Source organism: Taudactylus pleione, unplaced genomic scaffold, assembly GCF_031769625.1.
Source record: "Taudactylus pleione unplaced genomic scaffold, aTauple2 ptg000290l, whole genome shotgun sequence".
Taxonomy (NCBI): Eukaryota; Metazoa; Chordata; class Amphibia; order Anura; family Myobatrachidae; genus Taudactylus; species Taudactylus pleione.
The window spans coordinates 7438840-7465540 of NW_028284692.1; the positions used below are offsets into that span (position 1 = coordinate 7438840).

Here is a 26701-nt window from a genome sequence, read left to right on the forward strand (position 1 = left end):
GTACCTGTTACTAGATATTTCATCCTGTTCCTGCTGCATACAGTACTTGCATTAACCCTGTGTTTTTCTGCATCTGCTTTTTACCAGTTAATAAACCAATCGCACAGTGCTGACACCTGAAAACATCATAGGATCAGCCAATAGTGGCACCCCTGCAAGTGCCCCGAGGCAGCCCAAAGTGCCACAACACCCAGTTTGGGAACCACTGTCATATGTCACAGTCTATCCACAGAGACAGTAATCTCTCTACAAAGACAGATCACAATAACAGTCTATTGTTACTTATTATCAGACATGTCTCACTATTTAGGGCTCATTTCCTAACATTGCTTTCAAGTTACAATTTCCACTGAAGCCCAACAAGCAATAAGTGCCTTGCCCTTGACCCATTGTTTAACTTGTACTTGACAAACACAAGCTATTTGCTGAATGCATGGGCATAACTACCATAGATACAAGGGGTGCAACTGCTATGGGGCTCAGAGCTGAGGGGGCCCATCTTCATTGTCAATTAGAGATGTGCGCCGGACCATTTTGCTGTTTTTGGTTTTGGTTTTAATTTGTCATCCGTTTTTAGTTTTGCTGAAATGCCATGACTGGTTTTGGTTTAGAATTTTTTCCAAAAAGCTAAAATCACATAGTTTGGGCCTTTTTTGTTCCTAGAGTATTGTAACCTCAACAATATTAATTTCCAGTTATTTCTACTCAATTTTGACCACCTCACAGCTCACAATATTGTTCACTAACATAGGCCAAAGGCTGGCTGGCTAAACTAAACAACAGAGCAGCAGCACAAATACACGGCAGTTATTTCTGTTTCAAATTGTTTTGCAAATTAGTAATGTTTTAGCAATAACCAATCGCACCAACTCACAAGTAATTTCAATAGAAAACAATCCAACACAGAAATTTACTAAGAATCGTGCATAGAATATCATTGCTCTAATGTAGTAGTAGTTAACAAACAGCAAAGAAAAAAACCCTAAACCATGTGTAAAGTAGCAACAGCAGACGTGGATGTGCACAAGTGCACATGCACCCAGCACATGCCTATTCTCAGTGGAAGGGGTATGAAATACTGGCAGTCAGAATGCCTCCTGTCAAAATACCGACAGCGGCGTCCCGATGGTCGGGTAAGTATACTAACCCTCCTCCCTTCTCCCCCTAACCCTCCCTTCTTGTAGCCTAACCCTAGCCCCCACCCCCACCCCGCACCCTAACCCTCACAGTTAGTGCCTAAACATAAGTCTCCCCCATTTGTGCCTAAACCTAACCCTTTCCCCTTAGTGCCTAACCATAACCTCCCCCCCAGTGGTGCCTAGCCAGCCAGTGTTCACCAGTTCCCCAAAATCTCCCCAACCACAAAAACAGAATTCCGTACCTATTGGGCGAATACAATGCGGGTCAGATACAGTGTGTGTCTAATACAGGGAGGGTTGGATACAGTGTGGGTCACATACAGTATGGGTCAGATACAGTGTGGCTTAGATATGGTGTAGGTTGGACATAATGTACGTCGGATACATTGCGGGTCAAATGCAGTGCAGGTAGGGCACAGTGCAGGTTACAGTGCAGGACAGATACAGTGCGGGTCGGATACAGTGCAGGTTTGATAAACCAATGGTGCACTTACTGTGACAGAGGGAGTGTGGGGTTGCCGGTGGTGGCGGAGGGGTCCTCAGTGCAAGAGTGCTGGCGGTGCCGGCAGCGCAGGAGTGCCGGAAGTGTTCTCAATGTTGGGGTGCCAGCAGTGTTGGCAGTGCAGGAGTGCCAGCCGTGTCCTTAGTGGAGGGGTGCCGGTGGTGTTGGCAGTTTGGGGGTGCCAGCGGTGTCGGCAGTGCAGGGGTGCTAGCAGTATTCTCAGGGCCTGATTCAGAGCCGGAAACTCTGACCAGAGCGCTCGCTCTGAATCAGGGCCCTCCTACCTGAAAATGGAGCGGCCTCTTGGATGGTCGCATAGCTGTGGGTGACCACCCACAGCTTATGCGAGCGTCCATGATGATGGTCGCGATGGTCAAGACCATCGCGACCATCGGGCTTGCGACGAGACCCTGCGGTAGGGTCTCGGTGCCGCAAGCCCTGGAGTGATTTTGGCTCTATCAGAGCCAAAATCACTCCCACTGACATCACTAGTGATGTCAGTGGGGCCGGACCCAGACGTACTCCGTCTGGTAGACACGCCCCCGGCACGCCCACCAAAGGGGGCATGCTGTCAGTCACCATCGACAGCACGCCCCCTTTGGTGCAAGACCCATAAGGGTCTCGCGCATGCGCACGACCGAGCTCCCTCCGTCGTGCGCATGCGCATTTGGGTACCATCGACTCGCTTGCGAGCGTCCTGCGCTCGCGAGCGGGTCTGAATGAGACCCTCAGTGCGAGAGTGCTGGCGGTGTCGGCAGTGCGGGAGTCCCGGTAGTGTTCTCAGTGCTGGGGTGCCGGCAGTGCCCTCAGTGTGGGAGTGTCGGTTGTGTCGGCAGTGCTGGGGTGTCGGCGGTGTCAACAGTGAGAGGGTGCCAGCAGTGTCGGCTCAGTACAGTGGGGGCTGCCATCTTGCTTGTGTCTGCCCCATTGAAGTCCACTGATGAAATCATCATGAATAATGATCCGCAGCATCGTCAGATGTCAAACTGACAGCTGTCAGTAGCTACTACCCCCACGGGATTGCTTTGAACAGTCCAGATTGTCAGCAGTCCCGTACAGGCTGGGCTGCTGGGCACGTGCTGCGTGTGGGTACTGCAGAGGAGTTCTCTCGAGTACCGCAGGCAGGAGGAAAGGGCATTTTTGAGTCCTCTGTTTAGTGACTTACCGCCACCTGGACTTCAGGTCACCATCTGCCCCTCCCTGTCACCCTCTACCCATCACACTCTGCCTCTCCAAGTTACTGTATGTTCGTCATCCTCTGCCTCTTTTTGTCACCATCTGCCTCTCTCCATCACTCTCTGCCGGTTTGCCTCTGCCCATCACCCTCTGCCTCTCCATATCACCATCTGCCCTTCATCTTCTGCCTCTCCGCAGCACCCTCTGCTTCTGCCTGTTTGTCTTTGCCAGTCTGCCTCTGGCTTTCACCCTCTTCCAATCACACTCTGCCTCTCCTTGTCACACTCTGCCCATCACTCTGTTCCTGTCCCCATCACCCTCTGCTCTGCCCATCACTCTCTGCCGGTCTGTTGCTGACGTCATCCACTGTCTCTGCCTGTCATTCTCTTCCTCTCCCCATAGGCCTTTGTCCGTCACCCTTTGCCTCTCCCTGTCGCTGTCTGCCCATCACCCTCTGCCTCTCCCCATCACCTTCTGCCCATCACCCTCTGCCTCTCGCCAGCATCCTGCCCATCAACCTCTGTCTTTGCCCGCCACCCTCTCCCTGTCACCTCTTCATCTGCCAATCACCTTCTGCACCTGATCCTCTGCCTCTCCCCGTCACCTTCTGCCTCTCGCCATCATCCTGCACATCAACCTTTCTGCCATTCACCCTCTGCTCCTGCCCATCACTCCTCGTCAGCCTCTGCCTCTCCCCATCACCCACTGTCAGCAGACCCATCTGTGGAGCCTCCAAGCAGCGCTGCTTACATCAGAAACTGGTGAGTTTAAAGAGGGCACAGATTATTTTTTGATTAATGGAAGCACAGATTATAATTAGACACTGGGATGCTGTCTGTTTTGTTTGGCATTCACATGGTGCACTACCGTGTGTCATATTATGAATTTAGCGTGGGGCCTAGAAGGGAGGAGGCCCAAATCATATATTTGCACCTGAGCCCACCACTCACAGGTTCCGCCAGTGCATCCAGTGACAGGAGCTGCTATGTGTAAAAGTAATGTGATTGCATTACCGATCACTATACTTTTAGCTCAGGGGCCAGCCGTGCTACTGCTGACCGTGCATGCTTTGCATTCCAGGGCTTGGTATATTCGGCAAAAAGGCAGCCCCCAATAATTTGTTATTGTCACTCATAGCTTATTCATAAGGCAACCTATGTTTTAAATTCACTGTACATTTAATGTTTCATAAAGCATGACAGGATAAGCAGAACATATATATTAGATACATTAAGTTTACCCCGTAATCAAGGAAGTTGAGAGCTGACAAGGGTTCGAGTACTGGGGGAGAGAAGGGTCGTGGCCAAATCTGGGAGACGTGGCCATACCCCCTCAAATGTAAAAGAAAAAAATTACTATCTGTCCCCCTCAGTAGCACTGCAAAGGGGTACTATGTCCCCCTCAGCAGCTGAATTAGTACCCACCCTTCTCTTGGCGCTCCTGGCTGTCCATAATAAATAATTCTGTTTGTCACAACTCATCTCTGTACAGTAGATTGTAATTCTATGGATTCTAACGCAATATGCTGTATATTAATGATATTTGTTATTGTGATGGTTGTTACTTTATAAGCAATATTTAAGTTTCTATATTAAAAAGACGAAGCTTTACAAATTTGGTCCATATATGAGTCAAACTAGGTAAAAGCTGGGACAGATGGTGTCGGAAGCAATTATTAGTAAACAATCAATTTGTTGGATCTAGGTCATGTTCGACAAACTCCATATGACTATTAGAGCCCAACTCTTATGTCCATAAAAGCCCAAGGATCCACTGAGTGGGTAGGCAGAAATAGAAAATGATGGTGGTAACGGTCAGTGGTGTCACAAGGTGGGTGCGGGCCACACCGGGTGTCTCCCTCCAAGGGGGTGACACCAAAATCCACACGCTTCTGCCCGCACTCCCCCCGCTGCCACACTCCTGCCCGCACCCCCCCCTCCAGCCGCCGCAGAGAGGCTCCATTTGCCGGGCGCCCGGCTCCTCCCCCCATAGTGGCAGCCGGGGTCTGGAGCTCACTCCTGAGCTCCGGCTTCTGTCTCCCGCTGTGAGCACCATGGGAGAGACGTCATGACGTCTCTCCCATAGATCCGAAGAGCGTTCGGACTAGGGATGGCCATCGGTATGGTTACCATCTATGGTTAGTATTGAAGGCAAAATAGAAAGTGGCCATCGATGGTCACCAACTATGCAATGGATGACCATCGATGGCTTCACCAAACGATGGTCATCCCTGTTCTATGACTGATTGTCCTGTGGGCCAATCAGAACCAGGGGGCATGGCTTCATAGGTGTCGGGTGCGGAACTATGCTCCCTGTCCCAGCACCTTGAAAAAAAAAATAAAAGTATTCGGTTATGTTCTTCCATCGATGTAGGGAAACCATCTGGTTCTCCCCTATCGATGGGAAAAACATTCGACATCGGCCATTTTATTACGAATCATCGATGGTCGATGGCCATCCCTAGGTCGGACTGGACGGCAGCGGACGCAGGAGCAGGAGGGCTTAAGGTAAGTATTTTGTTTGTATTTTTTATTGCATTTTTTTTAGAGGCACTACTACTTGACTCGGGGCATTACTACTAGGGCATTACTAATGGGTGCATTACCACTGGGGCACTACTATAGGGGGCGTTACCACTGGGGCACTACTACTGGGGGCACTACCCTTGGGGGCATTACTACTGGGGGCACAACTATAGGGTCTGTTACTACTAATGGGGGCACTACTATAGGGGGCACTGCTAATGGGGGCATTACTAATTGGGGCACTACTAATGGGGACATTACTAATGGAGGCACAACTATTGGGGGCATTACTACTTGGAGCACTATTACAAAGTGCGTTACTAATGGGGGAACTACTTATGGGTGCGTTACTACCGGAGGCACTACTAATGGGGCATTTCATAGGGGGCACTGCATAAGGGGCACCACTTCTGTGGGCACTGCATAAGAGGCACCACTACTCACTACTGGGGGCATTGTGTACGGGGCAGGCACCACTACTCACTACTGGGGGCATTGTGTAAGGGGCACCACTGCTGTGGGCCTTGTATAAGGGGCACTACTGCTGTGGGCATTGTATAAGGGGCACTACTACTATGGGTATGGTGTATAAGGGGCACTAATGTGGGCATTGTATAAAAGGATCACTACTGTGTGTCATAACATGAATAAGGGTCTACTGTGTGGCATAATTTGAATTGGGGATACTATTGTGTGACCATGCCCCGTTTTTTGCACCGCGCGTCTTAGGTGCACGCTGTCCTTTTATTGAAAAATTACAGAGGAAGTTCTACAAAGTCTCTAGGACCGCTCTAAGCAGTGCTAACCAGAATGCCGGGCATGACGTCATGCCCGCCGAGTGCGCTTGGCATTCTGGGAGGAGCACAGTGTGACTACTGGACTGGTAAGGAGGGAGAGTTTGCAGAGCTGTGTACCTTGGTCCCGATTTTATTTATTTTTTTGGTGGAGGAGGAGGGGGTGTCACCGTGCTTTACAGCACCGGTTGACACCAATCTCTGGTAACAGTTGCCACATATGTTCATGACAGCCCAAGGGCACACTATGTGGCCTGGAATTAATTCAATCATTCCCTTCCTGTCAAATATCTTCAAGAGAGAGAGCACAATACAAGCACTGGGTCCAAAATGCAGAAGTGTTTATAGTTGCTGGAAACTGCGACATCACAATGACATCATCGGGATTCCTCTGGTATATGGGGTTGTGCTAGAAGGTCCAGATTCTAACACAAGCATTAATATTGTTAGATATTATTGTTAGATACATAAGTGTAACCCATACAGAATCTGGATCACCTCAAAATTTCAGCCCCCAATAACTGGCAAACACCTCTGACCCAATTATTCTACTGTAAGGATTTGTATTCATGGATACAGTGTATGGGTATAGTATGAGGACAAAAAAATAACTAAAAGTTAAAATGCATAGTCCCAATACTGATTTCAATTCTTGTAAGGAATAAGCTTATTTCTGTATTCCTGTTCTCACTAGCTGATTATATTTTGATGGCAATATTTGGGATAGCATTAATTGCCTAAAAGTTTACAATTTTTCACTTTTTTACCAATATAATGGATAAAAATATAAAGAAAGGTTGGACACACTACTCTGCCCAATGAAGTTTCTGTTAGTACCAGGACACATAAGTACTAACCACAGACATGGTTAATGCTTGGCCCTTAGGGTAGAATTTTCCTTTAAATAAAAGGTGTTAACCATCTCTGTAAGGAAATACAGCATTGTTTTCTTTACAGTAAAAAGGAAAGCAACATTTTTTCAGTTCTTATGCTTCAAGACCAAATCAGACACCTGGTTTAAATTAAAGTATGTTTCAGCACATAAGAATCTCCTGGCCGTGGCAAAGAATCCACATAAAAATCTGCAGAGCACAGCCAAATGTGTGGTGTTCCTGAGGCATGAGGCATTTCGGATATCTTGTTTAACCGACTTGCATGAAGCACATAGGGAGCTGTCTCTAATGAACTGGAATTTCCTGGAAAAGCATCTACATTTACTCAGTGCCTTTAAAGTGCTGGCCCACAGGATGTCTGGAGAGGGAGGGAGATTATGAACTATGTACTAAACCCAAAGGTGTCTTCCTAAAAAAACATGTATGCATGTAAAGGATAATATGTAGATTAATGTGACTTTATTTTACAAATTTTAGATTAGCCTTGTAGTCTTTAGTTTCAATATGAAGGTATTTAAATATTGCTGGACCGCAAAGATAAATGTTAGGATTTTAGTGTCAGGGAGATACTAGACTCTTCAGGGAGACAGGGAGATTGCTACTATTTCAGGGAGTCTCCTGGCAATGAGGGAGAGTTGGCAAGTATGTGCTGTGGGGTTTTGACCCTGACAATCATTTTTATTCCCGGGTAAACTTCCCACAAAACTGCCTGGATCTATTGTCTCCTGGGACTCCAAATGATGTGTCTGTCTTTGCTCCCCAAATGCAACTGCAAGTTCAAGAAGGAGAACCTGTGGCACTCTGCATTGGATCTGTAATAAAACCTAATCTCTCCCAATAGCAATACAGGACCATAGAATCCTGTATTTCTATAATAGGCTTGGAATGATCAGTGGCGTAACTAGAAATTTTGCTCCTCCCTGCCAAAACAAAATCTGGCGCCCCCTGCTGTGATTGGGGTGGGAGTGGGGGTGGAGGGGGGTGAGTGTAGGTAAGGTGGAGAGGAGAGTGAGATGTCAAACATATATATTATATAATATATATATATACATATATATATATATATATATATATATACACATATGATCATCTTACAATGTACCTCTAACTTTTACTGGCTGTCACACTGTATACAGTACATATATATATATATATATATATATATATATATAATATACACTAGATGTACATTGTGAGATGATTATATGTATATAGATATATATATTTGTGATTAGAGATATATATTAAAAATATACAGTACATAAATATATATATATTATTTTCATCTCACAATGTACATCTGACTTTTACTTACTGTCACTGTGACTGTGTGACGCAGTCAGTTTTTGTCACTGCCAATGCCAGCCTCAGTTACCTCCTCCTCCTCTTCTGTTGCTGACTCAGTGCTGACAGGAGCAACATGGGGCCGGGATACAGCTGGACTCGGAGCCGTGGGGACGAGGCTCCGCAATGGCTCATGGGAGGAACTGCTGTAGCCAGGCATGCGCAGCAGCTCCCCCTCGGCCATTTTCCATTAGCTTCATAGAGCACGGCAGCCGTCCCCCACAGCAAAGTTAATCAGCCGGCTGGCAGCAAGCCATTTAAGAGAGGACGGAGCTGGCCCAGCCAAGCCTGGATTAGTGTCTACCTTATGCTGCTGTCCACACGCCCACCCCCTGCCGGCGCCCCCAAGCCACTGCCAGGCCCGCTGAGAGCCGCGGCGGGCCTGGGTAATAGGGGGCGTGGCCTAATCACGGGAGGTGTGGCCACGCCCCCTTCCCGGAAAAAAAAAGAATTGTAGCGCCGGCGCTGCGCGCTAGGGAGGGGGGTGCTCTGGGCCCCCTCAGCCCTGCCAAAGCCAGGGGGGGGAGCATTCAGTGTGATCGCTTCCCCCACAGGCATAGGAGACTGCTGTGGCTGCTGCTCAGCAGCCACGAGCAGTCTCCACTGCAGCTCAGCACACGCAGTGTGCTGTGCTGCTGTGAGGGAGGGGGAGCTGCACTGGACCTGGGCCCCCGCCGGGCCCCTCAGGAAGCCCGGGCCCCGGTAATCTGTACCTGCTCCCCCCCCCCCTTCTCGGCACCCCTGGCCACTGCGGGGGCTGTGGTTACGACACTGGGAATGATGCTGTTGCACACAATGTCAATTTGCAGATGGATCTTATATTTTTAGCACTGCGCATGCTCCGTATCTGAGCGTATGCATCTACAAGTGATTAAGCGATGTATGCAACACAGTCACAGCTACACTTGACGCTGAAAGGACACATACATATGTTTGCATATACATCTATTCTCCGTGCGCAACAAGTGGCATTACTTATAACGCGTGAGCGCCTTCCGAGCGTCTTTTCGTTCAACGTTTTCCCTTAAAATGCGTATTATTCGCAGGACAAATATGAAGCTTATGCTGATTAAAATGATACATGACATGCCTACATTCTGTGTGCGACTGCGGCTGTATCTGCATGTGAAATGCTACGTTACAGTTTCAGCGGCTGTAACGTAGCATTTTGCATGCAGATACAGCTGCAGTTGCACACTATATTGCACAGAATATAGGCATGCCACAAATCATTTTAATCAGCATAAGTAGCTTGTGTGTCCTATTCACATCACTTTGTAGAACTCAGTGCAAACTGCTGAATATCCTCAATTAGTTCTGTGCATGCAATGTGGGTGTAATTATACCCCCCTGTGCTTATCTACATAAGTACTAGACTTAGAGGGGTATTCAATATGAAACGTTAACTTCACTGTCGAAGTTAACGTATCATATCGGAGTTTTTATCTGCATCGGGCGCACTCCCGCTTATCCCCGTATTCAATATAAAATTAACAAAAACGGGAAGCTCCGAAGTTGGATTTGCGTAAAGTTACGAATTTTTCCTTAAAAAAATTGTAAGACCCCCTAAAGTTGTAAAAACATGGGGGATCACTATGAGTACCCCCGTTTTAGCCTTTAATTGAAAGTCGGGGATTTAAATAGCCGCAGCAGGTGTTTTTTTTCCGACATTGAAGAAGTGATGCAGAAGAGCACTTAGGTTGTTTTTTTCGTTTTTTTAAGTAGTCCCATCAAATTTGAGGTACATGAAAATGGGTACTAGCATATTTTTATGTCCCTAAAGTAAGTTTTTAAAAATTCTGCATTTGTGCACCTGCCGCTATAATTCTATTCTTCAAAACACCTGCCGCATACTTGCAGAATAGCCCTGAACCTATTCCCTTATTCTTAAACAATTTTTTCCCATTTTTTTTTTTCACCCCAATTTTCAAATAAATTTTTTGGGGTGTCCCTAATTTTTTTTTAAACTTTTTTTGACACAGTTCTTTTTTAAATGTCATTCCCAGGGGTCAGGCTATTTTTTTTAAGCCTGCACCCCTAAACCCCAATTCTGCACTTTTTTTCGACACATATTCAATGGTGAAAAGTTATCCCCGTTTTTTATCAAAGACTTTTCAAAACTGCGATAAGTCTTTGAAATTGAATACGGTGTAAAAGTAAAACCTGCGATAATGACGTCATACCTCCGATATTAACGCAAAAGCTATGTTTTCGCTCCCATATTGAATACCCTTGTAAAGCTCCCCATACATCTGCGACGGATTGTCACGATGAAGCAATGCGATGGAAAATGCTGGTGTTTCTGGGTGGAAACGCCGACCGACCACCGTCAATGTTCAGCGATCCGTGCAGGATCGCTGAATTTTTACATGTTAAATGTCCCCGATTAGACAATCACGCAAATTTTTTGATTGCGATCGTCAAATCTGGAGTTGGATTTCTGCGATGCCGGGTTGCAGCATCGCGAGATCGCGGAAATCCATCGCAGATGTATTGGGCCCTTTAGGTACATTGATGAGATCATTGAATGACATCTCATGCTAGATGGCAGGAACATAGGGCCTGATATAGACCCGGACGCTAAGTTGTGCTTGCTCGCTCTGAGCGATGGTTGTCCGTCTGCGCATGCGTATAAGTCGCAGTGCGCGTGCGCAAACTAGTATGAGCGAACGGATTTTGCTCACTCGTCCTGAAAAGACTGCCCAGTGGAAGGAGTGACAGATAGCACCGTTTGTGGGTGGTAATAGGGGAAAGTGTTTGTGAAGTAAATGATAAACAAAAAAAGTGAAACAATAGGACAATATCCAGATCTAGATGTCTGATCTACGACATCATAACAGTAAAGGTGCATACACACACAACGATTTTTTGAACGATTATCAATAACGATATCGTTTATCGTTCAATCGTTCAAAAAATCGTTCACTTTCTGAGTTAAAACAATGAACGATTATTGTTCATTCGCATTCACGTTTGTAGTTTCTAGTTCAGTCAGACTGACCAACTCAACGATTTTCAGTAAGGGAATATGCAAAAATCGTTTGTAGTTCAAAAGAATCGTTCATTACATTTAGTAAATGAATGATTTTAGTAAACGATTTTCGTTCATTTTTCCCTTGAAAAAACTAATGAAAATTGTTTACTAAAATCGTTAATTTACTAAATCGTTGTGTGTGTATGCAGCTTAAGGGTGCTTTTCACTTCATTTCCATTTTCCAGTGAGCTGAAGATAAAGGAGGATTTCAATAAGACTTCTTAAAACCAGAACATTAGGAGAACATACTTGACAACATTTTACCCAGGCCTCCAGTAGATGCCAGCGGGGACAGGACACAGGAACAGAATGTTTGATGCAGTAAATTGTAATTCACAGCAATGTGCGGTACCATGTGTCCACACTGATGTGATTCACTGCAAATCAAGCCTCCAGACCAGTCACTTCTCTGGTGAAATGAAAGGATCTGAGAGGCTGGTCTATGAGTTTAGACCTGTGAGTTATACCCCTTTTACATCTGAGTGCCGGGTCGCACCCGGGATTTTGCTCACGCGCCCATCCCGGGTGCGACGCACCTCTTTCAGACTGTTTTTAAAACCAGGACAGGCTCAGCAGTCCAGTGCTGGTTCACTAATGCCGGGTCTATGGCGTCACTGCCAACACGTTGATCTCATCTCCAAGCGCCGGCTCTTCCTATGCAGTGAGCGGGACCCGGGTTACATCGACCCATTCACTCTGCCCTGCGAGCCGGGTTAAATACGTGTTCAACCCTTCTCGTGACCATTGTTTATATTTTCCTGGTCTCTTAATCCAGCTTATTTCAACCTGCCCAACCTGCTTATTGCGCGTGCAATAACCCGGGTTATTGGAGCAAGTGTGAAAGGGGCATAAGAGTAGTACACAAAGCAGAATAAACTTAACAACAAAATGTTCATTTCAAATGAGGGAGCTGTAATATATTTGAATTTAATTCATTATTCTAGAGGTTCCCAAACTCTGCCATTACAGTCTAGGTCTAGGATATCCATGTATGAGCATGGGTGACTTAATTAGGATCTCAGTCAATTTGATTTGGGCTCAAGCATGGATATTATTGAAATCTGGACTATAATGGTTTGGGAACATCTGCATTATTGTGTTTTGTTATTAGCTTGTTTTGAATATATTCAGTATAACACAGGTTAGAACTCCATGATGTACAGTAAACTCAATAAAAGATGTCTTTCTGTCTAGTAGATTTTTGTATTAGGTGAGCATTACAGTGGAAATAAAATAGAATAGTGGCTGTTTGGCAAAATAGCAAGATAAACTAGACTGTAAAGATGTTTTATTCACAATTATTGGGGGAAATTCAGTTCAGCACAATGTGCACCGCAATGTTCATGCCAAACTACTTTCCAGCCATTTTCTGTACAGCGAATCATATTTGAGGCTCTTTAATGTTCAAACAGCATGAAAACAAAATTATTTTCCTCCCTTTACTAGGAGACTGATTAAACATATTTTTTTGCTCTAACAAACTAAGGGGTCTATTTACTAAGCAGTGTTAGGAGAAAAAGTGAATGGTGATAAGGTACCAGCCAATCAGCTCCTAACTGCCATGTCACAGGCTGTGTTTGAAAAATGGCAGTCAGGAGCTGATTGCCACCTTATCACCGTTCACTTTATCTCTTAACACAGCTTAGTAAATAGACCCCTAAATCAATCTCTGCATTCCAGAAAACATCCAGAGTTTGGCCTAGGGACAGCTTGCAAAATCTGCTAAATGACCTGGGAGCCAGGGATTTATACCTAGCAGATTGATTCATTGATCATACCAATTAATATACGTCCAAATGTGCTAAAACACTGCATTGTACAGATCTATATTAATGGTAAATAATCTATTGATGCAGACATACTAAATATAAAAACTGAATTTCTGTACATGTCACAGAAATAATCAAAGTTGGTAGTTTGCATTTTATGCTCTTTGAAATATGGAAGTTTTTCTAATTAAGACCGAGGACCAAATGTAATAGTCTCTGATTTGAAAAAGTGAAGATTTGTCGGCTCTCTGAATATTGACTCTGGGGAGCTCTCTGAATATTGATGCTGGGGAGCTCTCTGGATATTGACTCTGGGGAGCTCTCTGAATATTGATGCTGGGGGTCTCTCTGAATATTGACGCTGGGGAGCTCTCTGAATATTGATGCTGGGGTCTCTATGAATATTGATGCTGGGGAGCTCTCTGAATATTGACGCTGGGGAGCTCTCTGAATATTGATGCTGGGGAGCTCTCTGAATATTGATGCTGGGGGTCTCTCTGAATATTAATGCCGGGGGTCTCTCTGAATATTGATGCTGAAGAGCTCTCTGAATATTGATGCTGGAGAGCTCTCTGAATATTGACGCTGGAGAGCTCTCTGAATATTGACGCTGGGGAGCTCTCTGAATATTGATGCTGTGGGTCTCTCTGAATATTAAATGCTGGGGGTCTCTCTGAATATTGACGCTGGAGAGCTCTCTGAATATTGACGCTGGGGAGCTCTCTGAATATTGACGCTGGGGAGCTCTCTGAATATTGACGCTGGGGAGCTCTCTGAATATTGACGCTGGAGAGCTCTCTGAATATTGACGCTGGATGTAAAGCTGCAATTTTTTAAAAAGGAAAGCCAGGTTAAACCTTCACTATTATCCCTTGTACAATGGCCAAACCCAGGTTATTGCCTTGTCAACACGGGTCATAGCCCAGTGTAAACGGGTCCCCCCCCCCAAAAAAAAATTTGATTGTTTACCATTATGCATGCATGTAAGCCGCACTGCGCACACACAGTGATTGTTTTGCGATTACACTCGCACAGAGGATTCGGTCGCAAAGGTAGTCAGCATTTGGGGAAGGTAATGGGGGTTACTAGGCACACTCAGACGTGTCTGACTCTTTAAATGCTGTTTTATGGCTGTACATAAATTAGCTATTGCGATCTTCTTTACAGCATGAGAACTCTCTGCATGTCAGGAGAGACGCTGTGTTTCAGGCAGGTGAGACTTGCCGCATATGCTGCATGGCTGCCTGATCTGTCTTACCAATGTTTACGTTGGTGCATGATGTCAGGCGGATATGAGAAGGCAGCAGTGTGCGTCCCTATGCTCGGGTAGGCTTTGGAAACATTAGCAGGGGCGGCTCCAGAGGTGGGGCTGCAGCACAGTCCAAAATTCAAATAGGGGGAATCACACGAACTGCCAGTGAGTCCCGGCTAGCTATGTTTGGCAGTGTTGGGGTGGCAGTTGGTTTGGTGCCAGTGACGATGGCAGTTGGTGTGGCTCCCCCATTTGAATTTTGGACTTCGCTGCAGCCCCACCTTTGGAGCTGCCAATGAACATTAGCATATTTTTGCTGCTGCGATCCATGCGAAATCACAGATGCGATTACATTAGCGCACATCTCTGAATCAGGCCCTAAGATCGTCAAAAGAGTAGCACAGCCAGTTAGATATACAGTGCTAAATAACAAAGGGGCCTATTCATCAACACTAAAGTATCAATGGAGGTAATTAGGTTTAGAACTCGCATGAAGTTCTACCTAATTACCAGAAGAATTCATCATTCCTCCTCTCCATAAGTATCTACTCTGAAAACCTGTCATTTTTATGATGACAGCTTTTCAGGAAATAGATACTTTTCCCTGTATGCTCTAACTTACCGCAGCTGTAATCAGTGCTGCGCATGCGCCGTTACGTTCACAATAGCGGCGTATGCACAGCACTGATTACAGCTGCGATAACTCTGTGTCCGTCCACCCCCCCTCCGCTCCCCTCCCACACCTATCTGTCCCCCTGGCCCCGGCAGGCTGCAGCCGCGGACCCCGACCTTCGGCCCGGCTAGTTGAAGATTTTTTTTTTATTTAAAAAAAAAAATACAACTTTTTTTTTTTTTCTCTAACTTTACTGTGTTCTTCCTGGAGAACACAATCAGAGCAGCAGAGGAGGGACCAGGGAGCGACGGAGCTAGCCGGAGGAGGACCTGCCCAGCTGAAAGCAGGTAAGTACATCCTGCTGTACGCCACCTGAGAGTGGCGTATAGTAACACAATCAAATTCCAAAAATACATAATTTTCGGAATTTGATGAATAGCCTAATTTCCACATCCCCATACTAATGTATTGGGAGTGGGGACATTAATGCAGGTGGACTTAACCAGGAGATATCAGTGATATCTCCTGTGTTAAGTGTGTTAATGAATACTAAAAAAATGGTAATTGAGGAAAATGTCCTTAAAACCGTTATTTTAGTGTCGATGAATAGGCCCCATAGTCTTGAAATCTAGGATTTGGCTTTGACACCCTCTCTGCTCATGATCCATATGGACAGAGAAGCATCTATCAGTTTTTAGGGTATGGTGTTTGATATTTCTACCTATGACATCCATGCTTTGTAATTGGATGGTGAAGCAGTAGTTACTAGGGGTGTGCACCGGACACTTTTCGTGTTTTGTGTTTTGGTTTTGGATCTGGATCTTTCTTCGTGTTTTGGATCTGGATTGGTTTTGCCAAAACCACCCTTCCGTGTTTTGGGTTCTGGGTTTTGTGTTTTGGATCTGGATTTTTTCTTAAAAAATAAAAAAAAACCGCTAAAATCACATAAATGGGCCTTTTTTTGTTCCTACGCTATTAATAACCCCAATAACATTAATTTCCACTCATTTCCACTCTATTCTGAACACCTCACACCTCACAATATTGTTTTTAGGCCAAAAGGTTGTACCGAGGAAGCTGGATGACTATGCTAAGCGACACAAGGGGGCGGCACAAACACGTGGCCCATCTAGGAGTGGCACTGCAGTGGCAGACAGGAAGCCAATCAGCGTTATGGTGCCCATTTGCATGTAGCACGAACCCGGGAGATCCGTGCTACATGCATCTGTGTGATTGGCACAGAGCAATGACAGGTCCGTGAGACCCGTCTGTGCTGCTGTGGTAAAAAAAAAAACCTGTGTAAAAAAAGAAAAAAATGGCGTGCACCCCCCCAAAAAAGAGCAACCAGCCCCGGGCATTAGTAACCCAGTGCTGGGTGTGCTTAAATACAGGGGACAAACGACGTAGGGGTCCCCTGTACTTAAGCACAACCAGCACCGGGCTAGTCAGAACCAGCGCTGGTTGCCAAAATACGGGGGACAAACGACGTAGGGGTCCCCTGTATTCTGCGCAACCAGCTCTGGGCTCTGATCCGGTCCTGGTTTTGGAAATATAGGGGACAAAAAATGAGTAGGGTTCCCCTGTATGTTCCAGAACCAGCACTGGACTTTTTCTAGCGGGGGGCTGATGCCACAGCCAGGGGAGCCCTTTCACCGGGCCCCCCAGCCGCAGCATCAACCCTGACCGCTAGTCAGCCCAGGCCGGGGATCCCTGGAGAGCTGGGGACCCCCCCAATAAAGGGGTCACCCTCTCCAGGGCACCCCAGGCCCAGGCTGATAGCCCGGGGCTATCCCCGCCACCCCTGGTGGCGGTGGGTGGCGGGTTGATTGTGTGGTGTGGTGTAAATAAAGAATATCAAACATTGTCTTTACAAGTAGAACTGCAAGTCCCAGCTAGCCTGCCCCGCATGCTGGTACTTGGAGAACCACAAGTACCAGCATGCAGGGCATTAAGGGCCCACTAGTACCTGTAGTTCACCTGTAAAAAAAATGTTTAAAAAAACACAGGACACACACACCGTGACAGTATAAGTTTATTAAACATACATACACACACACACATGTACACATACTCACCTATGTAACCTGTAGCATCGGTCCACTTGTCCGGTAAAGTATCCCTAGGGGACCTGTGAAAAAAAACATACTCACCATCTCCTATGCGAGGTTCTGTCCTCTTCGTTCCAAAGTAGGCATCCCCGGACTTGGCAAAAAAAAAAAACGAAAACGCGATCCACGAACTTAGTACCGTTCTATAGAACGGTACTTCCCGAATGAGAGCTTAGCGGCGGGGTATCACCATGGAAACCCCGCTGCTAAGCGTTCATTGGCTGAGAGAGGTCATCTCCCGTCTCTCAGCCAATGAACGGCTCCCTCCATTGTAGTCAATGGTGGGAACCGCAGGGTAAACTTCAATAACCTTGCGGCTCCCAGCATTGACTACAATGGAGGGAGCCGTTCATTGGCTGAGAGAGACGGGAGATGGCCTCTCTCAGCCAATGAACGCTTAGCAGCGGGGTTTCCATGGTGATACCCCGCCGCTAAGCTCTCATTCGGGAAGTACCGTTCTATAGAACGGTACTAAGTTCGTGGATCGCGTTTTCGTTTTTTTTTTTTTGCCAAGTCCGGGGATGCCTACTTTGGAACGAAGAGGACAGAACCTCGCATAGGAGATGGTGAGTATGTTTTTTTTCACAGGTCCCCTATGGATACTTTACCGGACAAGTGGACTGATGCTACAGGGTTACATAGGTGAGTATGTGTACATGTGTGTGTGTGTGTGTGTGTGTGTGTATGTATGTTTAATAAACTTATACTGTCACAGTGTGTGTGTCCTGTGTTTTTTTTAAACATTTTTTTACAGGTGAACTACAGGTACTAGTGGGCCCTTAATGCCCTGCATGCTGGTACTTGTGGTTCTCCAAGTACCAGCATGCGGGGCAGGCTTGCTGGGACTTGCAGTTCTACTTGTAAAGACAATGTTTGATATTCTTTATTTACACCACACCACACAATCAACCCGCCACCCACCGCCACCAGGGGTGGCGGGGATAGCCCCGGGCTATCAGCCTGGGCCTGGGGTGCCCTGGAGAGGGTGACCCCTTTATTGGGGGGGTCCCCAGCTCTCCAGGGATCCCCGGCCTGTTCTGACTAGCGGTCAGGGCTGATGCTGCGGCTGGGGGGCCCGGTGAAAGGGCTCCCCTGGCTGTGGCATCAGCCCCCCGCTAGAAAAAGTCCAGTGCTGGTTCTGGAACATACAGGGGAACCCTACTCATTTTTTTCCCCTGTATTTCCAGAACCAGGACCGGATCAGAGCCCAGAGCTGGTTGCGCAGAATACGGGGGACCCCTACGTCGTTTGTCCCCCGTATTTTGGCAACCAGCTCTGGTTCTGACTAGCCCGGTGCTGGTTGTGTTTAAGTACAGGGGACCCCTATGTCGTTTGTCCCCTGTATTTAAGCACACCCAGCACTGGGTCACTAATGCCCGGGGCTGGTTGCTCTTTTTTTGGGGGGGGGGCACGCCATTTTTTTCTCTTTTTACACAGGTTTTTTTTTTTTTATTTACCACAGCAGCACAGACGGGTCTCACGGACCCGTTAGTGCTCTGTGTCAATGACACAGATGCAAGTAGCACGGATCTCCTGGTCCGTGCGTGCATCTGTGTCATTGAAATACACAGCAGCACAGACGGGTCTCACTGACCCATCTGTGCTCTGTGTCACTGTCAATCACACAGATGCATGTAGCACGGATCTCACGAGTCCGTGCTACATGCAAATGAGCACCATAATGCTGATTGGCTGAGAGCCGTGACAGACGGCTCTGTCAGCCAATCAGCACTTTGCCCATTAAAGGCAAAGGCATTTTTTTTTAAATGGCCGCTCGAGGCAAAACCTCGAGATCCGACAGCAGATCTCGAGGTTTTGCCTCGGGAGAGGGATCCGGGGCAGACAGGGAGATCCGAGCTTGGGCTCGGATCGCCCCGGATCCCCGAAGTTCGGGTGGGTTCGGTTCTCAGGGAACCGAACCCGCTCATCCCTAATAGTTACTAGTGTTTGAACTGGAGTCAGTCTCAGTGTAGACTTGTCTTGCCATGTGTTTCTAGACGTCTTTTCTTGTCAACACCGCGAGTCTAGAACTCTACTTTTGGTTGCAGCTGAGAATTGATCATTGGAATCATAATAATAGTGCGTTGTGCTGGCGATTGCAAACCATACCATATCAGGTTAAGAAGCCTATATATTTTTTCCTTTCTTCTAAATGTACTTGACAGAGTTAGGCCATTGGATTGTTTATATAATGAGCTGCTAGTAACATGTTTGAAATTCCAGGGATGCACAAAGTCAGTTGTTTGCAAAGTGACCCTTGAGTTTTGTAATCACTGTTGATAATATAAGGTTGGGTAAGTTTGAACCAAGTACAAAGTCATCACTACTGTGTGCAGCAATACGTGCAGCAATTCTTTTGGTTGATGAGATATCATTGTGTTTCCCTCACTCTGAATGTCATGGTCTCTACATCAGGGTGTCCTTGATAAAGTTGTTGGAAGCACCGAATGATGAAACATTGATTTTTGTTATATTATGCTATTATTTACTTTTAGGTAATCTATGAAGGGTGTTAAGTCATCTTGAAATTCTGTCAATGAATCCGGCCAGCCATGCTGGGTGATCTGTGACAGAAATTTGCACAGAACAAGTTGCATGATTCTGCTCAATGAGAGCACTAGAATAGTCATGGCATCACAGTGACCATACTCCTCTCTATCATGTTCAGTATTAGGCAAGTTTTCACATGAAAGGGTATCAGAAAAGTACAATTCTTTATCATATATATATACACATTTCATCAAGGTTGTATAGCTGAAGTTTGCACATCATCCTCTTAACAAGTGGAGTTTTTTTGCGGATTGTATTTCTTGTTTTTAGGGTTGCGATGAGTGGCTTGTGGTTGTCTCCACTGATATGGGGCATCCATAAACATAATTGTGGAATTTCTTGCATGCAGTTACTAGCACTACCAACTCTTTCAATTTGTCCATAGTGTGATTTTGTCTGTGCTGAGAGCAGAAGTCATCTGCAGTCTACAGCCCCTGGCGGGTTGTGTTGTGTGCAAACTTCACCTAATCCGTGCTGAGAAGCATCTGTGGATAACTATCACCAGCTGGCACACATTGAAGTACTGAAGCACAGGAGTTCTTGTCTGTAATTCATTTAGCCTGTCAAATGCAGCACCCTAGTGCTCTTGCCAACACCATTTTTCATATTGGTGAAGAAGCTTGTGATACTGCACAGTGGTGCAGTCACTTCACTATAATTCAATATGAACTTTGATAAATAGTTCGTCATTCCAGGAAGCGTGAAGTTCAGGTTAATGTTCAGACATGGGCATTTTTCACATCACCTCTGTCTCGCTGGAGTCAGATTTGACTCATTTGTATGGAACCTCTGAGACCCTGTACCAACATATGCCGTGGTTCCATTCAGTTTAATTTTTGAAGGACCTGTCATAAGCATTCCTCTTGTGCTTGCATGGAGTGGCCTCAGACAAGTATGTCATCAACAATGATCTCTCCAGCAAAAAACTTCTCCATGCATCTCTGAAATACCTCACTGACCCTCAGTCCATCTATATTCTATATATTGCTTGCTGGACACATACAGTTGGTGAGTTGGTTGATTCCTCATCCAACAAGATTTTCCAGAATCCAGACTTTGCATCTAATGTGCTGATTAACATAGCATCAGGTATGTCAGCAATCACTTGTTCTATCATTTTTATGGGAAGGTGAGCTTTGTTCTACTGCATCGGGTCAATGGAAATCCTCACTGTGACATCTTTCTTTGTTGTAGCTTCCATTAATGAGACATATTGTATTGCTTCTTCAGTGTGAGTAATGATCCTTAGCTTCGTCATTCTGTCTAGCCCAAGCTGCATTTGTCTGTTTTCACAAATTGTGGGAGGAATTGAGTTATCCATCCACTTGTGATATACAACTGGAAATGTTCCTATTATGTTGCAGTCAAATGAGTCTTAGCTCTGGAGAGTCTTCCTAGTTTGCATGTACTTCTTGTCTGTTCATTAGGCTCAGTATGGTACTGTTGAGGTAAATCTAACAGTGGTTTCATGATGTGGAATTGTAGGTTTGCACAAGTGAAGTCAGCATTGATCATTCCCATCGTCTGACTCTTAACTATTTGATTGCTAAGGGCCCCAAGTTAAACCATGACTGTCTGTGCAGCAAGATATTGGAGATGACATTGCATTTTACACTGGTGTCTATTTTTACTTTAACTGTTCTAAGTCAATATAGTTTCACAGCACAGCAATATTGTTAGATCTAGTTCCACTTCAGTTTGAAGGTGGTTAATTGTGTATGTATGTTTATTACTTGGTGTGATGGTTGTTGTTTATTCCTAGGGGAATATTTACTAAAGTGAGAGTTTGATGTTGTCCATAGCATCCAATCAGATTATAGCTATTATCGTCTAGAAGGTGCTAGATACATGTTAAGTAGAATCTGGTTGCTATGGTCAACATCTCCACTTCTAAAAACTCTCACTTTAGTACATGTACCCCCTACAGCAGTGCTCCTGCTGTGGTATGACTTGGGGCCTGATTCAGACCCACTCGCGAGCGGCTGTCCGCTCGCAAGTGGGTCGATGTTCTGGACTGAGCATGCGCACGACGGAGGGAGCTCCGTCGTGCGCATGCGCCAGACGCGACGAGCGAAGGAAAGTCCTTCGCTCGTTGTGTCTGATCAAAGGGGGCGTGCTGTCGATGTTGATTGACAGCACGCCCCCTTTGGTAGGCGTGCCGGGGGCGTGCCTCCCTGACGGGGGCGTTCCCACGGGAACGCCTCCCGTCAGAAGCCGGCCCACTGACATCACTAGTGATGTCAGTGGGAGTGATTTTGGCTCTGATAGAGCCAAAATCACACCGGAGCTTGCGGTTGAAAACCTCAACCGCAGGCTCCAGCTCGCAGTTTCGATGGTCAAGACCATCGCGGCCATCAAACTGCACGCTCGTATAGCCTGTGGGTGGTGACCCACAGCTATATGAGCGTCCAGGAGGACGCTCCATTTTCATGGAGGCCGGCCCCCATTTTCATGGAGGCCGGCCCTCATTCAGAGCGTGCGCTCTGCTCAGAGCGTACGGCTCTGAATGAGGGCCTTGGTCTTCAGCACTATGTATAGTGGTTTCTCTCTCTCATTTGTTCAACGTTAGGCATTTATGCCTTTCAAACAGGTGTTACCTATATGGTTTTGAACTTTTGGCATTATACGTGTTGAAGTAATGTGTGTTGCACAGAGTATTACCTCCTGCTCTTTCTTTCATTCTCTTGGACTGTACTTAGATTGCTCATAGAACATACAGATATTAATAGCAGTTTTTAGCTGAAGTCCCTTTTACTCTCAGATGTGTTGTGCAGAATGTATAATTTTATATGTCATATGCAGAGCTGTAACTAGACTTTTTGGTGCCCTGTGCCAGAAAGAGCAGTGGCGCCGCAAATTAGGGTAATAAGACGTGCGCCCGAAAAAGGGTTCATGGCCTCATAGGGAAGGCAAATCTGATTTGTCCCATATGATGATGAATGGGTACCTATCCCGTTGTACCTCTGTTATCCAGGTGTCACTGCCAAATACAGTTTGAATCCAAATGGCTGCATTGATGACACACAATAATTATGCAGTATAACTCACCAGCTCTAGATGTAGGAGAGTGCTGGTGAAATTGCACCTGCAGCAGGATTTGTCCATGAGAACAACTGTGCATAAGCCTAGAGTCAGCAGTGTAGATCACTGACTCAAGGTCCATATAGATTACTACTTGTAGAGTATCTGCAGCAAATATCAGCAGCAGGGAGCTGAACTCACCAGCAAGGGTACTTGAGGCATGCTGCCAACACCTGGGTCAGGAACCAGTAGCTGTGTTCAGGGCTGCCATCAGAAATTGCCAGGCAGATAGCTCCATGTGTAAGGTAATAGGTTTGAGTCCCGGGTATGACTGTATTTTGAAATGTGTGTGTTACATAAAAGAGGATGTGACTGAAGGTGCTCGGGGAGGTGGCCAGATGGAGGGGGAGTCAGCCAGGGAAGTGATAGGGGCAGCCATGAGATCCCAGGGATAAAAGAAAAGGAAGCTACAAGTGAGAATGATTATAAACAGATAATTGACAGGCCCAAACGGTCCCCCTGCCCTTTGTTGTCCTAGTTACAGCCCTGGTCATGTGCATTATTACTTTCTGTTATAAGCTCTCGGGCTTGTTGGAGCCCCCCCCCCCACCCAGAGCACTTCTCAGCCTCTGTCACTGGCAGCTGCTTTTCTACCTGCTGTGCGTTGGGGATCGATAATCCTGATCACTCTCCCCCTGTATCTGAGAGGTGTCTGGCACCCCTCCTGTGCGACGCATGGCGCTGAGCATATTTTGTAGGGGGCGTGGCTATGCCTCCACTATTTGTTTGTGCACCCACCAGTACCTGGCCCCAGCCTCACTCTCACAGCTCTGCCCACATGTATTAAATAACACATCCATGGACAGGGGCTCAGATAGGAGCCCATCCCTGCAATGTGTAAAGTAAAGTGATCACTGATATATTCACTTTACTTTCTGCTGCGGAATCCCCAGCGCACTACTGCACATGCGCGGTCATCAGACTGTGCATGTGCAAGCGGCCATTACCTGTCAAAATGTGCAATCTGTAGTCTATAGGCTACAATGGCGTTAGCTACTGGGTCCAAACTTGGTACTTACCTGCTCTGTTGAGATCTTCATGCATCGGGATGCCGCTGTCGGGATTTGAACTGGCAGCTATTGAGCCGCAGATATTTCATACCAAACCCATCAAAACATATGGTTACAGTGTAGTGTATTACTGACTGTAGTACAAAATATTTTAAAAGAAAAATGTACAATGGTAATTACAAATGGTCATCATGGTGCTAATCTACTGTATACCAAAAAGGATCTGTGGAGATCTTTTAAGACTGGTCTAGTCCTTGTCCTTCCAAGGAAACAAAGGTCTGAAAACTACATGCATGAAGAAATATAACCAAAAGCTTCAGCTGATCAGCATCAGTATATCCACATTAATGAGGACAAGAGGTTCAGAAAAAAAAAATTTGTAATGAAAAAAAAATGTAGCCATAATAAGTAACACTATGCTAAATGTGTCATGGTGCCTTTGGGGCATTTTTCTCAGAATCAATTGTATTTTTAATGTGATTCTCTTAACCCACTACAAACAGTCAGAAAGGCGCATGATATGGCTGATCTATAATCTTGTATTTAGGATGCTTGAATATTCGTTGGATCTTCAAAATGTCAGCTTCTCTGCAGTGCGCACCGTCAGAGTTTTACGTCCACTGCGAGCCATTAACCGGGTGCCAAGTAAGTTCCCTTAAATTAATGTGGTTTGAACAACATAGACATACATATACAGTGCAGCATTACATTGTATTAGAGAGTGACAAAATGCTTTGCATTGAGGGTTAAATGTTCCCAAAGCACACATAATTTATTCAATGTTGATTTCAATATAGTGGGGCTGATCCAGCAGCGGATGCAGATTCAAGTATTCACGCAGATTCCCTGTTAATGGGAATCTGTGCGCACTCAGGACCTGTTCTATGCATGTGTACAACCGGTCCTGCAAGATTGCACGCAGGCCCCTCTATGCCTCTGTCTGATTGACAGGCAGAGGTGCTTGTGTGGCATTGTAGGGGCAGGGATGACCTGCGTTCCCGGAAATGGGAGCGTGTGGCCCCCATTTTCTGGGAGAGACGAGGCCAGGGTCAGCATCCATGGACAGACTTCCTGACTTCGTAATCCGTACTGCCTGCGTAAGCTGAGGCTTACTCAGCTGACTGGTGCCACACAACATTGCAATCTCGGTCGCAGCGCTGTGATCGCAGATGCTGACAGGAGGCGTCTCTTCACTTCAGACGCCTCCTGCACCATTGGAATTTTAGCAGGATGGAATTGCAAAGCCCCTTGTGTGTGGCTTTGCAGTTCCGTCCACTGCTGAAACAGCCCAGTCTATTAGTGTTTTGACTGGTGACAAAAGTTATTATGAATAACCTCATCCAAAATATTTATTTTGCATGATACAGCTATATTTGTGTTAAAAAATAAGCATTCTGCTGTTGCCATTTCCACTAAGTTGCTCAAGTTGGAATTAAGTAAATATTTACCACGCTGTGTTATGCTGCACAGCAGATTTTCGGAGCAGGTCTTAAAGGTGGAGAACTTAATAGTTTAGACTTTTATCTCTTCCAAATAGGGGCCAATCCAGAATTTAATGCAAGTCTCTCTTAATTGTGCCCACTTTGCTTGCACGGAATTAAATGTAGATATTCACCCATATGCAGGGGTATGCTTATCTCTGAGACAATCCTACAGTATACTGTACATACTCTTGGTTTCATACCCATCACCATTATAAGTGTGCACTTGCGCCAGTCCTGTACTAGGTGCAAAAGTTCTATCTGAAAACTGCGTAATTATAAGTATGCACAACTCTGCATTGTCAGCAGTTCCGCCAACAGGTCCTTGCTAAACTCATCCTACATGCAAAGTTCCTGTTGCCATCCATTTGCATCCTTGGGCCGCAAGCGGAGATGCAATTGAAATGGACACAACTCAGCTTTGCCCAAGGGCGTATCTATAATGGGTGCAGGGTGTGCAGGGAACACGGGCCCCTGGGTCCAGTGGGGCCCCGCACCGCACACCCTGCATCCATAGTAGTACTTACCTCTCCGGAGTCCCATGTCGGCGCGGGGGTCCGGCGCTGTAAAGATGGCTGGAAAACGGCCGCCGTGGCCATTTTCCCTTCATTTGCGCATGCACAGTATGGGGAAAATGGCAGCCGCGGCCACTTTCCCGGTGACCTGCGCATACTCTTTAGACTCTGGGCTCACGCTAGTGTGCTGCCGGCCGCCGGACAGAGAGGAGGGGGCCCTTGTCAGAGACTGCACACGGGTCCCCTCCTCTCTAGAAACGCCCCTGGCTTTGCCTGTAGTTGCATACTCTTGGCTTCGGAGCATGCACAGTGCAAAAACATGCTAGAGATGTCCACAAAACTGACTTGCATTCCACTCTGCATCAGCCCATAATGTAATGTTCTTACAATATTGATTAAACCTTACATTTTACAATGACACTAATACAATGACAACTGTACTTCACAAACAGGGCCTGATTCAGCTTGGATCTCAGTTGCTAATACGCATGCAATTGACCGATTGTTGCATACCACGCATATGTATGCATTGCAGTGTGTATACACGAACCGGGCACTGCGATCGGGACTGCATTCGCAGTGACCACGCAGACCCATGGCAGAGTGATTGACAGGAAGTGTCATTTGGGGGTGGTCAGGGAAACGCAGGCGTGCCAGTGCGTTTGAACGCCGTTGCAGGGGCGTGCATAAATTAGCCACTGCGATGCCCTACGCAGCCTGAGGCCTCATAGCGTGCGATGAAGTCAGCAATTCCTGAGTAAGGTTTGACCTTGTGCAAGTGTGTGTGAGGCTGCGATGGTACTCGATGTTACCGATGGTTTCGTAGTCTTGCTAAACATTACGAATGTGTGCAAGGTAAAGTGGGCATCCTTATGTTGTGTTGCGACGGCATAGCGATCGCAATGGATTAGCATA

General features: G+C 46.3%; 1 protein-coding gene across 6 annotated transcripts in view; it reads left to right on the top strand.

Moving 5' to 3' along the window:
• Nucleotides 1–26701, top strand: part of CACNA1G (calcium voltage-gated channel subunit alpha1 G) — a 236304-nt gene that overhangs the window by 34139 nt on the left and 175464 nt on the right. For all 6 annotated transcript variants that reach the window (XM_088482620.1, XM_088482626.1, XM_088482622.1 and 3 more), the window contains exon 3: nucleotides 24338–24435. In XM_088482620.1, the coding sequence (XP_088338746.1) occupies nucleotides 24338–24435 (98 nt within the window). The remainder of the gene's footprint in view (nucleotides 1–24337; nucleotides 24436–26701) is intronic.